Source organism: Loxodonta africana, chromosome 21 (assembly GCF_030014295.1).
Source record: "Loxodonta africana isolate mLoxAfr1 chromosome 21, mLoxAfr1.hap2, whole genome shotgun sequence".
NCBI lineage: Eukaryota > Metazoa > Chordata > Mammalia > Proboscidea > Elephantidae > Loxodonta > Loxodonta africana.
This window is the reverse complement of record NC_087362.1, coordinates 69,568,291-69,586,047: the sequence shown is the minus strand read 5'-3', so window position 1 is coordinate 69,586,047 and position 17,757 is coordinate 69,568,291. Positions and strand designations below refer to the sequence as shown.

Here is a 17,757-nt window from a genome sequence, read left to right as displayed (position 1 = left end):
GCAACAGAACGGTTTTTCTCAAAGATTGAAAATGAGTGGATTAACATGACTGCTAAGAAGAGTTGCTTCTGCTATGAAGATACAATACTAGTAGCAATTGTAAAAACTAGAAAACTCACACCATTCTATATTGTCCTTTTTCTAAAGCAGGTGGGCTAATGAGAGTAATTTCCAGAATCTTATTTGGGGCCTTTTTTCTTGCTTGGTTCCCCAGGATTAATTTATTTTCTGTGAAAAGACGTTCAATACATATAAGAAGGTTTGCTGCCCTTCTCGTTTTTCTGAAGAGAGTTTGTTAACAAGGATAAAACATAATAGTTTGGTTTGGGGGTCAATAATTTGATGTTTACATTGTTAGTTAAGAGACTGTTTCTTCAGTAATTTAGTCATGAATCGATTGACAGTGCCCTTTTTCTCTTACATATTTAAAGGTTAAGAGAAATACATTAAATAATTGCCAAGTCTAAGATTAAACAGCATGAGAGTTTGTTTTTGTTTTTTAATGAAATGTTTATTACTCTTTGAAAAATAGTTGGAGATGGGGGAAACAAAGAGGTGCCAAAAGCAGTTCATGAGCTGGGAAGTGAGATGCTCTCTGTTTATCATCTTCCCCCATAAGGTTGGGTTTGTGATAGGCGGGACTGCCGTAATACAATATAACACTGATGGAATTACATTTTAGGGCAGTATGTTGCAGATTCTAGGACCTGGTTTTTGAACACTGAGATAAAAGAATCTGTAGATACAAACTGTAACTTTTTGTTCATTTATTCTGTTGCATGTATATGAAATACAGGATCTAAGGCTTTCAATAGGATTGGTCCAGAAAATCTTCCCAATCTTCATTAGCAGCTGCCTCCATATTTTATATTGAGTTAAAATTTAAATTTAATAAAAGCATTTTACAATCAAACTGACTAACAGATACTACTTTCAATTTTCAGTTCCTCTGAGATTGACAGTTTTTCTAAAAAGTAGTTTAATAATCCATGTATTTGTTTACCTACATGAATATCTTTCCACCGAGGATATACTTGTCTAAGTCAAATTCATATGCAAAGAGTCTTCTTCATTTCACTAAGAATACCTTATATTCTCAATAAACAGACAAAACATTGGTCTCATAAAATATTGTTAGCCTTTAGGCTGGTGTCTAACACAATTATAGTTCTTCTAATTTGGGAAGTTTTTTAGACTGTCTCTATCATGTTTCTCAGTATTATTATATGGGAATGATTTTTCTGAAGTTTAGTTTTTATTTGTATGAAATAAAAGAAAAACACTAACTCTGAAACATTTAAATGGAACTAGTTGTTTTAATTTTTTAATGAATTATAGAACATTTTAAACATCTAAAAGTAGTGTTAAAAATAGTCAAAACTCAAAGAAATTGGAACTTACCGTTTATTCTGAGCAGTTATTTTATCTAAATATAGGGACACCATTCTGATTCTAAAAAAAAGCAAATGGCTTGAAGTAGGCTAGTTACAATGAGGCTTATAAAGAGACGAGGAGGGAAATAATAGAAGATCAGCCATTGGCTAATCTGAACATGATTGATTGAACCCTGCCCTCCCCGTTTACTGAGATCAACTGATATCAGGCCACAAAGGTGGTCTCTGGCCTGGCTGCTAAACAAATGTGGCCCTCTATAGGGTTGCTATGATTTGGAACCAACTCAGCAGCAACAGATTTGGTTTGGTTTTGGTTTACCCACCTGCAGCCATGAGACCTTTTGAAATTTAAATTTAAGAAAGCCTAGAATATTGAATATATACCATGCACTGCCAGAAGAACGAACAAATCTGTCTTGGAAGAAGTACAGCCAGAATGCTCCTTAAGAAGTGATGATGATGAGACTTCATCTCAGGTACTTTCAACATGTTAGCAGGAGGGACCAGTCCCTGAAAAGGACATCATGCTTGTTAAAGTAGAGGGTCAGTGAAAAAGATGAAGACCCTCGATGAGATGGATTGATACGGTGGCTACAACGATGAGTTCAAACAGCAATGATTGCGAAGATGGTGCAGGACCAGGCAGTGTTTTGGTCTGTATTACATAGGGTTGCTATGAGTTGGAACCCGCTTGATGACACCTAACAACAACAGTCTTTTTTGTTTAATCACGCTAATGGTTTTGTTGACTACCCTTTTCTATCAGGAAAAGACAAATTTAGGCTGCTGTAGAGCAGCTTTTTGGTGGGGTGCAGGGGGACACTCAGTGCATTTGCAGTTTGGGTCAGGCTTTTTTATGGTTAGTATTTGGTGTCGTGGGTGAGAAAAAAAAGCCTTAAAATCAAAGTAAGACGTCTGTTATTTTTCTTTTTGACAGTAGAGAGAATAGTATAATAAACCTCCACGAGCCTTGGTTGTGCAATGGCCATGATGCGTGGCTGCTAACTGAAAGGTCAAAGGTTTGAGCCCACCAGCTGCTCCACGGGAGAAAGATGTGGCAGTCTGCTTCTGTAAAGATTACAGCCCTGGAAACCCTATGGGACAGTTCTACTCTGTCCTATAGAGTCTCTATGAGTCGGAATTGACTCGATGGCAAGGGGTTTTTGTTTTTAACCTGTCACCAGGCTTCAACAATTATCAACCTTCTATTCTTGTTTGGCAAGATTTCTTGTAACTGTATTTTCAGAGACTTTTATTTTCTAAGTTGTTGTTTCTGAATCTTATTTCTACAGTGACAATAGATATTTAAACAACACTTGACTGTATTTCAGGAAGTGGAACGAGAAATCTCATTCAGGACGGAATGTGGACTGTATTACTCCTATTACAAGCAAATGCTGCAGGCTCCAACCCTCGAGCAAGGTAATTACAACTAATAGTTTCATTTGGGGGCCTATTATGTTCTTTTCACTATTGCAATCAAAACATTTAAATTGCTTACAAAACTTGTATAATTTTTTTTTTTTGAACTTGGGTAGTTTTTCCTTGTGAACATCTGATTGGTCCATGAAAATGTTTTGCTCTAGAAGTTCTATAATACTTTGGGTAACTTTCCTTTCCTTGCCTCCGAGCTCTGCTCTGTCCCAAAAATCATCTGTTTGACTGAGATGTCTTGGCTTTGTTGCTGGTTTTTCTCATGGGCGTTTTAGAAGCCGTCTTTGCAGACAAAGGGAGCATCATCTGAGAACAGGGATCATTTGGGTGATACAAATGATCTCTCTTGTCCCCAAACCCCCCTTCATTCCTTTATTTTGCTAGTTGCCATTATTCCTACGTTTGCACTTTTCCTAAGTGGTTTAGAGGCTATATTCTTTACCGGTACTCCATCTGGTAGAGGCCCCCAGAAGGATCTCCTGCTGGACGTATCCTTGATAGGCTTAATGTGGGCACACGTGGCAGAATCACCCCTTTCCAGGCTTTGCTTGGATTCAGACATATTTATGTATTTATTTTTGTCAAGAAGCCGTGGTGGCATTTTACATGTCTTAGACTATACACGGAAACCCTGGTGGCATAGTGGTTAAGAGCTACGGCTGTTAACTAAAAGGCCGGCAGGTCAAATCCACTAAGCACTCCTTGGAAATCCTATGGGGCAATTCTACTCTGTCTCAGAGGGTTGCTATGAGTTGGAATCGACTCGATAGCAACAGGTTTGGGGTTTTTTTTGTTTTTTTCTTCAGACTATATCACATTACCAGCTGCCTTCGAGTCGCTTCTGACTCATGGCGATCCCATGTGTGTCAGAGTAGAACTATGCTGCATAGGGTTATCAATGGTAGGTTCTTCTGAAATAGACCCCGAGACTTTCTTTACAGGCACCTCTGGATGAACTCAAACCTCCGGCCTTTGAGTTAGCAGCCAAGTGTGTTAACAGTTTGCACCACTTAGGGAAGGACTCAAAAAAGTAATCAGTTCCTGCCGGTAGCCTGATTCATCCATAATAAGGCTAATTACTCATCAGCCTTTCACTTAATTGTTGATGATTGTTGTCTATACCCATTAAAACCAAACCCGTTGCCGTCGGGTCAATTCTGATTCAGAGCAACCCTGTACAACAGAGTAGAGCTGCCCCATAGGCTTTCCAAGGAACGACTGGTGGATTTGAACTGCAGATCTTTTGGTTAGCAGTCTGAGTCCTTAACCACGGTGTCAGCAGGGCACCGTTATTTAAATAGGAATACAAAACAGTGATATCCTAATTCTATCACCCCTCTTATATTTATCAGCTAGAATTCTATTATGTAGAAAACCTTTTTCTCATCAATTATTTGGTAACCATGAGGTACAGTTTATACAAGAAAGGCAGAATCAGTGTTAATTTCCCCTCCCTAAATATTTTTTTAATATTTACCAGTTTTCTCTGGCATACTCTAAAGCAGTAGGTCTCAACTAGGGGGGTGATTCTCTTTTTGGGTTACGATCAATCAGTCCACTGTTGTGTTCTCCAATAGTCTAGAGCTATCGTCTCCATAAGGATTACCAAATGGTATTATTCTAATTCCAGCTTTCCTTCCATCATCACTAGGTGGAATTCCTTCCAAAAAAAACTTTTCTCATCAACTCTTTGGTAACCCAGAGGTTCAGTTCATAAAGGAAAGGCAGAGTAAATAGTGGCTCCTTCCCTTTATTGTATTCAGGATGAATTGCCTCTCTAAACAAAAAGGAAACCCATTGCTTTCAAGTCAATTCCAACTCATAGTGACCCTATAGGACAGAGTAGAATTGCCCCATAGAGTTTCCAGGGAGCACCTGGTGGATTCCAACTGCTGACCTCTTGGTTAGCAGCCGTAACTCTTAACCACTACACCACTGGGGTTTCCATTGCTTCTCTAGTACCCCTTAAAGAAGAGTTTTGATTGTTAGGTATCATCACGGACTCATGGATTTTTAACATATTTAGTGTGTTTAAGTCGTTTGCGTTCATTCATCCTTTTTATATTCAAATTGTTCTATCTTTGGCCAGTGGAACCGCCTTCAGATTGGCAGCTCTTTTTTAACACTAACCCAGTGGTCTTTGAAAATTTCCTAGGTTTCCGGCATGATAAGATGTTTCAGACCCATTTTGTCTATTTCTCACCCCTCGCCTAGAATCAGCCATTTCTCCAAGGATCCCTAATTCTGTTTAGTGGCTACGTAGAGACCATAGTCTGGGTACTAAAAAGTTTTAAAAAACCAGTTGCTGTGGAGTTGACTCGGACTCATGGTGAGCCCACGTGTGTCACAGTAGAACTGTGCTCCATAAGGTTTTCAGTGGCTGATTTTTCGAAAGTAGCTCTCCAAGCCTTTCTTCCAGAGCACCTCTGAGTGGACTTAACTTCCAGTCTTTTGGTTGGCAGCTGAGTTCATTACGGTTTGTACCACTCAGGAACAATCTGCATACTAAGAACACTTTGCTCTACTGGGAGGTTCCTTGTTCCCAGGCCCTTTTAGTGATGACACCAAGGAAATGCTTGTTGGTTGTTTTTCCAAAGAGAAAATACATTATGAATATAGCTGTTTTCAGTTTAAAGTTAGGATACAGGATTTTTACCTTTTTTATTTTATATTTGTATCTTTTTTCTTTAGCTGAAAATTTTGGTTCCTACTGACATTAACATTATCATTTACTTGTTTCCTACTAATAGAGCCCTGGTGGTGCAGCACTTAAGAGCTACGGCTGCTAACCAAAAGGTTGGCAGTTCAAATCCACCAGCCACTCCTTGGAAATCCAATGGGGCAGCTCTACCCTGTCCTGTAGGGTTTCTATGAGTCAGAATCAACTTGGTGGCAACTAGTTTGGTTTTTTGGTTGTATATATAATAGTTTCAAAGTAACAATACTAATATTGCAACTAACAATGTGATTACCTGAAAACAGTTTAGGCTGTCTTTGGAGTTCTTTTCTGTACCTTAGGGTATAACCCACTAGAGATGGACACTCACATTACTCTTTTCAAGTCACACAGTTCTCTCTGTGACTGAGTCAGTAGGTTTATTTGTTTTATTTTCTGTTTGGTTTTTAGGAATTGGTTTAAAAATTTTTTTACTTAATTTATTGTATACTTATAAAGAAAAATCTGCATGGTTCCAAAGTCAAAACTATAAAACAGAGAGCATTTGGGGAAGTTGACTTCTATCCCTTACCCATGTTTCCTTCCTTACCATTTAAGTGACCATTTTTATTAGTTTTCGATTTATTCTTCCACGGTTAATATTTTTAATATTAACAAATACTTTATGTGTTATTATTCCCCCTTTCTTACATAAAAAGCTGGTTAGTGTATACATAGTTCTATATTTTGCATTTTTTCACTTAAAAAATCTTAGGGATCACTCTATAGTAGGATATGAAAATATTTCTTATTCCTTTTTTGCAACTGCATAATGCTCCTATACGCCTTTGTGTGGGTAACCATAGTTTATCAGCCTGTTGATGAACATTTGGGTCGTTTCTAATCTCTTACTGTTGTAAATGGTGCTGTGTGAATGGTGCTACCTCATTTTGTACTTTTGCCAGTCTACTGTTGGGATCGATTCCTGGACATGCGTTACCGGATGAGAGGGTAAATGCCATGTAGGTTTGCTGGTTATTACCAGATTCCTCTCCCAGCTGCAGTCTCTGAGAGTGCTTCCTTACAGCCTCGTTAACAGAGTGTATTGTTCCAACTTCCTGACCTTCCCAAGCTGGTGGTGAGAAACGATGTCTCAGTGTAGTTTTTTTTTTTTTTTACTTGTTGTAAATGTGTGTATATATATGACACATTTGCCAGTTCAACATTTTTCAGATATTTAATTCCATGTTATCAGTTACATTAACCATTTTGTGCAGTCACCATTAGTGTGGTTTTAATTTGTGCTTCTCTTGGTAGGAGTGAGGTTGAGCATTTGTTCACATGCGTAAGGACTGTTGGCATGTTTTCTTCTGTGAACCGTCCATTCATACCTTGTACTGTTTAATCAGCTTGGTTACAGTAGCAAATCACATGGAAATAGCGGTGGATTCCTTTAACGGGTGTATTTCTCTTTCTCATTGCATGTCTGCTATGGACCAGCAGCAGCTCTGCTCTGTCCCACATGTCTTCTCATTCCAGCCCTTATTTGGAACATGCTGTCCTCGTAGCAGAGGGAAACAGCAAGAGAGCTGGTGGAAACATCCATTGTCTCTTAAGGCCTCTGCTCAGATGTGGCATATGTCACATCTACTCACATGCATTGGCCAGAGTGAGTCAAATGGGTAAACTCATCTTGGGGGGTGTGGAAAGCTGGTGTATACTCTCCCAAAAGAGGTATTTCAGATCTCATGGCAGGACAGCAATGGGGGATGTAAAGTTCCTTACCCAAATTTCTATAGAAGGAACTCTTACTTTTTTCATTGCAGTCACAAAAGTTATAATTTACCCATTGTCTTGATTCTCTAGTGCTGCTATAACAGAAATACCACAAGTAGATGGCTTTAACAAACAGAAATTTATTTTCTCACGGTTTAGGAGACTAGAAGTCTGAATTCAGAGCGCTAGCTGTAGGGGAAGGCTTTTTCTCTCTGTCGCCTCTGGACGAAGGTCCTTGTCTCTTAAGCTTGTTTCCTGGTTCCTTGGAGATTTCCATGTGGTTTGGCATCAGTCTTCCCCCATCTCTGCTCTGCTTGTTTATTTAATCTCTTTTATATCTCAAAAGAGATTAACTCAAGATACAACCTACACTAATCCTGCCTCATTAACATAACATAGACATCCCATTCCCAACTGGAATTACAACCACAGGCATAGAGGTTAGGATTTACAACACATATTTTTGAAGGACACAATTCAATCCATAACATTCCATCCTTCGGCCTCCAAAAATTCATGGTCTTGCCACATGCAAAACGCATTCACCCCATCACATCATCCCAAAAGTCTTACATCAACTCCAAATCCAAAACCTCATCTTCTGAATCATCTAAGTCAAATATAGATGAGACTTTAGGCATATTCCATCCTGGGGCAAAAGTCCTCTTCATCTGTGAAGCTGCGAAATCTAGAATGCAAGTGACTGTTCGCAAAGTACAACAGTGGAGCAAACACAAGGTGGACTTCCCATTACAAGTGCCAGAAAGTAAAGGAAAAAGGGAATAATGGGCACCATGTAAGTCCAAAACCCAGCAGAACAGTTTACATTAGCTCTCAAAGCTTTAAAACAATCCTCTGTTCTTTAGGACTATCTGGGCAATGGCTCTGCCCTCCAGACTCAGGGTGTTGGCCGCACACACCCTCTGGATTCTGGGTGGAGGTCTCTTGGCCCTGAGCTTCAGCTCTGCTTTCCATGCCCACTGGGACTGCAGCTTTGCTCGCCAGGGTTTTGGGCAATGGCTCCATCCCTCTGGCACTGGTGAATGGCAGCCCCACACTCCAGAGTCAAGCTGGTGAAGATCTGACTCTTTTAAACCTAGGAGGCCGTAACTCCACCCTTTGAAACCAATGCAGCCCTGCTTCTTGTCCTCCTTCCAACAGTTCGTCTGTCTCTGAGCCACTCCAGGGATGGTCCTTTTCTTTTCTTGGAGGACAACAGATATACCTCCTTTGGCGTGTTTCCTGCCTGTAGAATTCCAAGAGGCAGACAGTGCTCTTTTCTTTCCTTCTTTCTATCCCCTTCTGTCTAAGCTGATGAGTTTTATGCTGTGGTAGTTTGTTAGATTCATTAGTCACAGGCTTAATTGCTCTAACAAAAGATTGTAGTCTCAGGCTGGGTTCTCCAGAGAAGCAAAACCTGTGAAGCACACGTATATACATATACAGAGAGAGATTTATCTCAAAGAAATGGCCCACAAGGTAGTAGAGGCTGGCAAACCCCAAGTCCATGGGTCAGGTGTCAGGCTGAAAGCCTCGTCTGATTCTCACAGCTGCATGGGCTGATGAACCCAAGAATCGGCAGGTCAGGTGGCAGGCTGCTGGCTTACAGGCTGCGGAGGCTGGTGAATACAAGATGGGCAGGAAATACAGCAGGCTGCTGGCTCACAGCCTTCAGAGGCTGACAGATCCCAAGATAGGCAGGCAGGCCGCTGACTCAAGTCCCTAGAACAGGCGGTCAGATGATGCCAAGCTAGATGCGGGATCCAGAGCGAGCAAAAGCCAGTGAGCTTTGCCAGAACTTCCATATATATATATTTGGTGCAGGCCACACCCCTAAAGAAACTCCCCTTACAAATGATTGGCTGATTTACATCAGATCACATCATGGAAGTGATTATATTTTATCACAAAATGGAGGATAACTATATCATTAAAAACTGCCAAATTACGTCATTATATAACTGCCAAACTACATCACTACATGACTGCCAAACACTGAGAATCATAGCCCAACCAAGCTGACGCACAACCCTAGCCATCACAGTTGTGTAGCCACATCCTTGGTGAAAATTCTGGGACACATGTCCTTAGTTTGTGCAACAGAATTTTCCAGATCTTTAAGTTTTGTTTTCATGTAGTACAGTTGATTTTTAAGTCCATCTCTTTCTTATTGCATTTTACTATAAGTGGCAAGGAAAAGCTGTGGGGCCCCTTTAAGATCTTGCTTAGAAATCTCAGTGAAATATCCAAGTTTATCACTTACAAATTCTGCCTTCTACCAAACATTTGAACATAATTCAGACAAGTTCTTTGCCCCTGCATAAAAAGCATCACCCTTCTTCCATTGTCCAATCATGTATTCATCATTTTATTTTAAAGCCTCACCAGAAGAACAGTTAATGTCCACATTTCTAGCATATGTGTTCTCTAAGACGATAGAGACTTTCTCCATAACTCTCCTCACTTCCTTCTGAGCCCTCACCAAAATTGTCTTTGACGTCCATAATTCTACTGACAGTCTCTTCAAGGCTTTTACTATTAAATCAAACCAAACCCATTCCCCATCAGTTATGACTCAATAGCAACCCTATAGGACAAAGTAGAACTGCCGCCATAGAGTTTCCAAGGCTGTAATCTTTGTGGAAGCAGGCTTGACATCTTTCTCCCTCGGAGTAGCTGGTGGGTTCAAACCACTAACCTTTTGGTTGGCAGCCGAACATTTTTAACCACTGCGCCACCAGGGCTCCTTCTTTATGAGGGTAGGACTCTGGTTTTTGCTATTACGTTGCCAGTGCCAAGCACAGTCTCTGGTGCATACTGAAGAAACTGAATAATTTTGAATGAATGAATGATTGTAATTAAAATTGTAAATATGCTTTCCTCATTTTTCAAATATCAATCTCAGGTTTACATGGCTTAATATATGACAACAAAACTGAATCTATGAGGACAATTAACCTCCTTGAACGAATGAATATTTACCAGGAAGTTTTTCTCAGTATTTTATACAAAGTTCTACCCGTACAGGTATGTTGTATTTTGTGACATCAAACTGAATTTTTGTCAAATGAAAGTCAAAATCTGCCATTTTAAATTGAAAGGTTTACATATGTTCTTCACATCTTCAACTGACTGGGTATAAAATCAGCAATATCCTAATTTTCTACATGTATATTGTGAACTTTACTTTTTTTTATATTTTATGAGATACTTTTCACATATAAATGCTTCCTGGCTTATCTCATATGTGTTTAGAAGTTGACAGATATTTTCATTTGAAAACTTGTAATTACTCCTCATTTATCTCTGAGATAAACAGTTTTTGGAAAATTAGCCAATCACAATGACTGCTTCTCATGCAAATGAGGAAAGTTAGACCAAATTAGGTATAAAACGTGTCTAGAGTAGAGAATGAAGCCAGAACCGTCAAGGACTTCCCTCCTCCTCCTGCTCTCGGTAATGGGAGGAGAGACTGCTAGCACACTTGTGGATGGAGAGGGGTGATACAGGCTGATTGCTTGGAGTTAACAGCCAGCCTCTGGATATTGAATTCTCTATATCATACTTTTTAAATGGTGATGAGAAGAATTAGGGCTTCTCTAACATTTTTTTTGTTCCCTTTTACAGAAATATTTAGAGCCAGTTTATTTTTATATTTACACCTTATTTGGGCTCCAGGCGATCTATGTCACAGCTCTTTATGTAACCAGCTGGCTCCTTAGTGGTACATGGCTATCAGGACTATTAGCAGCTTTCTGGTATGTCACAAATAGGTGAGTTGGAAGTAATATGCCTCTCCCCCTTTCTAAAATGTAAGTAGAAGTGAAGTCACTTCATTTCTAATTCAGAGAAACTTGTTCTGCCACATTTGTTTGGGACGGAGCTTTCTCTCTCTGGTACCTGTCCGTGTTTATTTTTCCTTTTTAGTAAGTCAGAAAGTCCTGCTTATTTATATTTCCAGCTAAGGAATAGAATGTTGAATTGCAAATCAAGACAATCATCTGTAATAATCCAATTCAATTACCCATCTTCTGTGTAATCAATATTTCTCCAGCCACATATCTTTTAAAGAAGTTCAATAATATCTTCACCATCAAGCTTAATACGGTTGTGTTAGGTTCACAATTAAACCAAAAAAACCAAAGCCATTGCCGTCGAGTCAGTTCTGACTCATAACGACCCTATAGGACAGGGTAGAACTACCCCATAGAGTTCCCAAGGAGCACCTGATGGATTCGAACTGCCAACCTTTTGGTTAGCAGCCATAGCTCTTAACCACTATGCCACCAGGGTTTCCGGCTCACAATTAGCAAATCATAAAGCACCATACAAATGCAAGGAAGTTCTTCCATTAGCTAATTAATATCTATTATTAGTTTCTCAATACTGAAAAAAAAAAAAAAAAAGGAGTCTTACGAAATAGCATTTTTTAAACTTCTTTTACATTGTTGCCTGACCTACAGTAGCAACGCCCATATTCAGTAAGGAAGGGTCTTACAACTTAAACAGTAGTTCAAACACTGATTTTTATTTTGTAATCCTAAGCAAATTACTTTTTATTATAACCTTGTTGGGCTCTTACTATATACAAAGCACTTTGCAAATGTTTTGTATGTATTCTTTTAACAACCCTATAAAGTAAGTACTGTTATTATCTCATTTTAGAGATGAGGAAATTGAGGTTTAAAAGGCTAAGTAATCTATTTAAGGTCATAGCTGCGTCTTGGTCAGAATTCAAACTCAGGGTATGGGACCACTGTGGTATCCCGCCTTATAACATTTCTCTCTAACATCTTAAATTACTCCGCTAAGCGTCAATGAAAGTCAAATTGATTCTTGCTACTAGGAGTAAGTAAGATGCATTTGTTGAATGTCTGCTATTATAATGATGGCTCTTGGTGCTGGGTGTACACAGTTGAAAACTGATCTATGCTTGCGCTCTGGGGATTCACATTCTAGAGACGCAGTTTTTTAAAAAATTATTGCCAGGAACAAATTGAAGACCCAAGTGTAAAGCACTAAAGAAGTACAAAGACGGAGAATGTAAAGCATCGCCTGTTGGCACCGGTAAAGTTAGAGAGAAAGAGAAGTGAGAGGCAGTGTGGTGTGATACGTTCACGCAGTCTGTGTGTCGCAGTCACTGACAGGGGTTTGAAGCCCAAATGTACCACTTAGCATAGCCCTAGATAAGTTACGTACATTTGCTCAATGTCAAGTGTATGTTGCAGGAACCAGGATGACAATGACAATCAGTATTATTAAAAGCCAGTGAGCAGACTCTAAGTTTGGACTTAATGTAATTTATTTTTCATTGTTAGCACTTTCTGAGGAAATTATTGTAAAAGTTATCACTTTGGCCAATTGTGTTTTCTTTTTGTGCAGAATAGATACCACAAGAGTTGAGTTTACCATTCCACTGAGGGAGAACTGGGCACTGCCCTTCTTCGCAGTTCAGATAGCAGCGATTACGTATTTCCTGAGACCAAATTTACAGCCTCTTTCTGAAGTAAGTTTGTGTGATACCGTATATATTTTTAAATTTCACAATTTTGTGTAAGAAGCTTCAGGAACTGTGATGTGCCTGCGGTGTCCGAGGCTGTGAATAGTTCTCACTCCACAACCAATTGTTTAACTGGAGTTAATGGAGGTTTTCTTTTTCTGAGCTTTTTCCTACTTCGCAAAGAAAATGTTTTCCTGTTCAATGTTAAAAATGTACTCCACATAATCCACCCTTAAATAGTTGTAGCAAACCCCACACACATTTTGTGCAAAACTGTCAGAATTTTTAAGCCATTGCTCTTGAGATATGATTCGGTGCATTATCGCCTCCATAATAGTGTGGAATACACATACCGTATGTGAATATTTATATGCAGCGTGTCACTTCAGGATATTTAGAGCTGAAGTAACAAATGAAAGGGCTTTCAGAGCAATCATTTATGGTTTTTCTATTTGGTTTATAGAGATATTGGCTGCTCTTGAGAAAACCTGTCTGGAAGACTTTTTATTACAAGAGGTGCGTAAATTATACAAATTTTTCTTTTTACAGAGGCTGACACTTCTTGCCGTTTTTGTATCAACTTTTCTCTTTAGTCTGACATGGCAGTTTAATCAATTTATGATGCTGCTGCAGGCATTAGTACTGTTCGTGCTGGACTCCTTAGACATGCTACCAGCAGTGAAGGTAAGCCTTGCTTTCCTCTCTCAGCTGAGGTTTTCCATTGTTTAGGGTTTTATGCCATAGAATGAGCTCAGAATATGCACGTGCTTAATAATAAAGTTGAAGCTGCTTCTTGGCTCTAGTATATATGTGCTGTGATCAGTTGAAGCTGAGTGATGTATGTAGCCTAGTTTGACACTCTTAATGTCTATTCTGTTTATTTTTATTTAAAAAGATGGAGTTATTTGGGACACATATGCCTAGGTCAGTTGTCTGTAGAGATGACGTAAACTTGCAAATGGAAGATAGGCATTTTAAAATTTCTTACTGTGTATTGGCTTATATTTCAAGGAACTCAAAGGGAATATGATAATTTTTATGTTGTACTTTATAAAATTTTCATAAAACCATTTAGCCAATATGGGATGCGATTCCCTTGGACTGGTCAAAGGTCACAGATGAAATAAGTCAGTTAGAAAGAGGCCCACAATCAGTCTACCAGTCTGTGCTGCTACCATTTAATAGCATGATTTTTACACATCACAGACGTATTTTGATGTCTGTACGCTCTTTAATTTGCTCATAGTTACTATTCTAAAGTAGCTATTCTAAGTATTTTCCAGGTGTAATAAAAAAATTGGAAACCCTGGTGGCGTAGTGGTTAAGTGCTGTGGCTGCTAACCAAGAGGTCGGCAGTTCGAGTCTACCAGGCGCTCCTCGGAAACTCTACGGGGCAGTTCTACTCTGTCCTGTAGGGTCACTATGAGTCGGAATCGACTCGACGGCGCTGGCTTGGGTTTTAATAAAAAAATTGTGGGGCATTGGTGTTTCAGTGGTATAATTCTTGCCATCTATGCAGGAGATGTGGCCTTGATTCCCAGCCAGTGTACCACATGCAGCCATTATCTGTCTGTCAGTAGAGGCTTACGTGTTGCTATAATGCTGAACATCAGGGCTTCCAGACTAAGAGTAGGAAGAAAGGCTTGTCAGTCTATTTCGGAAGATCAGCCAGTGATAACTCCGTGGATCAGAATGGTTCAATCTGCAACTGATCGGGGGATGGCACACATTGTGTGTGGAGTCTCCATGAGTCAGGGGCTGCCTTGACAGTAGATAACAACAACAACAAATTTTTTCCAGATCTAAGGCAGCACTATAGCCCAATACTGAAGAATAGAACTCATTTATTCCATGTCAAAAAAGGTGCTATAAACTTTGGAAATTAAATGGGTCTGGATTAGGAAACATTCAAGTCAACCAACAAATACACACTGGCTGTCTGCTAAGCTACCATAATAGAATAGGCACCACAGAACTTACTGATGTAAGACATTGCCCATATCCACAGGGAGCTTACCATCTAGCTTGGGAAATAAAGATAATAGAAAAACAGAACAACTAGAGAAGTGTTAGATTTCAAATTGTAGTAATGATAGTGCTAGTAAGTCTAGAAGAAAAGAATTTCTTTGTAGGCTAGGAAGATTTCACAGAAATGGGAAACCTGAGCTGGACCACAAAAGAAGAGAGTAGGATTTGGGTGGAGTGTAAACAGGACAGACTGAGAAGGTAAAATACAGTAATGAAAGCAAGTAGAAAAATTGGCCAAGTTAAAAAATATGTAATACTTAGTGTTTGGATAGGTGTGAAGCAGTGGGCATTCACACACTGCTGGTAACAGTTAAATTGTTACAGTCTTTCTGTAGTATACTTTTACAGCAGATATCAAAAGCCTAAAATGTGGATTTCCTCTTACCAGCAATTGCACTCCTGGAAGTTTATACTAAGGAAATAATAACTAGTTGTATTATAATAAGAAAAAAGCTGGAGACAACCTCAATCAATAGCAATAGGGTATTGGTAAAAAAAATTACGGCCTATTTATGTAAGGAAGCATAACGTAACCATTAGTCTCTACCTCACCTTCTTTTTTTAAAGTAAAGTATCTACAGAGAAAGTGAGAAAAGGTCCTGGAAAGACAGCCATCACAGTGTTAACAGTCAGCTGCACGGTTGATGTTCTGTATATTCTTTTTGTTCTTCAGATCTTTTTTTTTTTCCTGCAATGAACTTGTATCTCTTTTAAAATTAGAAAAAAGAAAAAAGGTGCTGTTTTGACATACACACACAAAATTAAAGAACTTGTATCTCTTTTAAAATTAGAAAAAAGAAAAAAGGTGCTGTTTTGACATACACACACAAAATTAAAGAATAATACAGCTAATTTATTTTATATTCAATTCTGAACTTCGTTAAACGTTTATGTTTGAAACTGTGTTGTTGTTAGAAGTAGTTCTAAGTGTCAGAATTTAAGAAGGAACAGTGTTAAAATGAAGGGATCTTGAATTGTAAAAGCATGTTGCCAGGATCAGCTCTGAAAATAACTAGCTTTTAAAACTTTGCCAAGTCATTTAACTTCTCTGAGCCTTCATTTCTTTATATATTAGAGTCACTGATTTCTAATCACGTCAAATGAAAAAGAGTTGGAATAATTACTATAGAAAAAAAAACCCAAATTCACGGCACAATGTGATAAAAAAAAAGAAGCAGAATCTTTGATACGTATCACCTTCTTTTCGTGGATGATGGAAAATCTCTTTCCAACAAAAGCCCAAGTTTCCAGTCAGAAATGTTACAGGGGTTTTTAAATATAAAGGAGAATAGCAAACGGTATTATTAGGCATACACTTTTTGATTCATTAAAGGCTGAAAATATGAAGATAATAAAGTTTTAGTAATTCATTATAGAAACAACAAGACACAATAATGATACATGCCTAAGAGATCCTTTGAAAGTATTACACATGCTTGCAGACAAGACGGAGTAGACACACTTCTTCCTATTCCTGCCAAGCCCAAGCCCACTGCCATCGAATCAATTCTGACTCTTAGCGACCCTATAGGTCAGAGTAGAACTGCCCCACAGGGTTTCCAAGGAGCACCTGGTGAATTTGAATTGCTGACCTTTTGGTTAACAGCCAGAGCTCTTAACCGCTACGCTGCCAGGGTTTCCATTCCTCTTGAGTACAGCTAAAAACCCTGGACAGTATATATAAAACAAGCATACCAGGATTTGGAAAGTGGAGGTAATAAAGCAAATTGCCTAGGGGCCTCAAGACTTGAGGAAAAACAGTGAGTTCCCTGGGTTTTATGCCTCATATATCCAAGACTAGGGGCTAGAGAAGCCAGCAACTCAGAAACACCAGTGGGCTCAGAAAAAAAAGCCCCAAGAAAAGCTCGCTGTCTCTAGCCAAAGGACCAGAAAAGAAGAAGCCTAGCAAGACAGATGACTGTTGAGACATTAGCTACGCTACTCCAACCACATACCACAGAAAAAACTGCAGCTCCACTCCCACCTCCATCAGTAAAGACGGAGTGGGGAGCCTAGACTTCCAGTTTCACCTAGCTGTAACAAGGTGGTCCTCACTTCCTGCCAGGGTAGTTTCAGAAGAAGTCTAGTGGGGAGCCAGGACTTTGTCCAGAGGTGTCAGTGAAGGCCATGGGGAGCCTGGCTCTCCATCCCCATCCAGTAGTAATACGACACCCGTTCCCTTCCCTGCCAAGACGGTGTTAGAAGATGCCAGAAGGGAAATGGGGGCTTTCACCACCACTTAGGGGTGACAACCCCCAGCCCCACCCCGTGGTGTTATTGAAGGCCACATGAGGAGCAGTAACTAGATGTATCTCCCCTTCCCAGCCAAGGTGGAGTCAGTGGGGACTTAGTAAAGAATGTGAACCATCACCCAGCAGTGAAAGGTATCCCTCCCACCCCATCCTGGGGTATTAACGGAAGGCACATGAGGAGCTGAGACCTCCACTCCCATCTGGAAACAGTGAAGCAGTACTCTTCTTCCCCCACTGGCATAGTATCAAAGGAGACTTCCTGACACAGAGGACTGATCCAGATCTCATAGATGGTACTCAGAATGAACAGCGTGTACCTGAAAATCACTCGTTGTACAAAGAACCAGGAAAATCTTCTCGAATGAGAAGACACCAGCAGGTGCCAACATGGAGATATACAGAATTGAATTATCTGACTCAGAATGTAAAACAGCCATCATTAAAAAAAAGCTTCATCAAGCAATTACAGACAGGCTTGAAAACAAATGAAAATACACAAATTCTCATCAAAGAAATGGAAGATATGAAAAACCAAATGGAAATTTTAGAAGTGATAAATTTCAATAACCAAAATTTAAAATTCACTGCATAGACTCAGCAGCAGAATAGAGAAGCCAGGGAAGAGAACCAGACAACCTGAAGGTAGAACAATAGAAAGTACCTAATCTGAACAACAGGAGAAAATCAACTGGGGGAAAAAATGAGCAGAGCTTTCAA

General features: G+C 39.4%; 1 protein-coding gene across 8 annotated transcripts in view; it reads left to right on the top strand.

Moving 5' to 3' along the window:
- The window catches only part of DPY19L3 (dpy-19 like C-mannosyltransferase 3), a 75,666-nt gene that overhangs the window by 25,077 nt on the left and 32,832 nt on the right, over positions 1 to 17,757 (top strand). For all 8 annotated transcript variants that reach the window (XR_002787317.2, XM_023555657.2, XM_064274106.1 and 5 more), the window contains 5 exons: positions 2,726 to 2,816; positions 10,166 to 10,287; positions 10,888 to 11,033; positions 12,643 to 12,766; positions 13,310 to 13,444. Coding sequence is in view for 7 of the 8 variants with exons in the window: in XM_023555657.2 (XP_023411425.1) it covers positions 2,726 to 2,816; positions 10,166 to 10,287; positions 10,888 to 11,033; positions 12,643 to 12,766; positions 13,310 to 13,444 (618 nt within the window). In the remaining variant the exon portion in view is untranslated. The remainder of the gene's footprint in view (positions 1 to 2,725; positions 2,817 to 10,165; positions 10,288 to 10,887; positions 11,034 to 12,642; positions 12,767 to 13,309; positions 13,445 to 17,757) is intronic.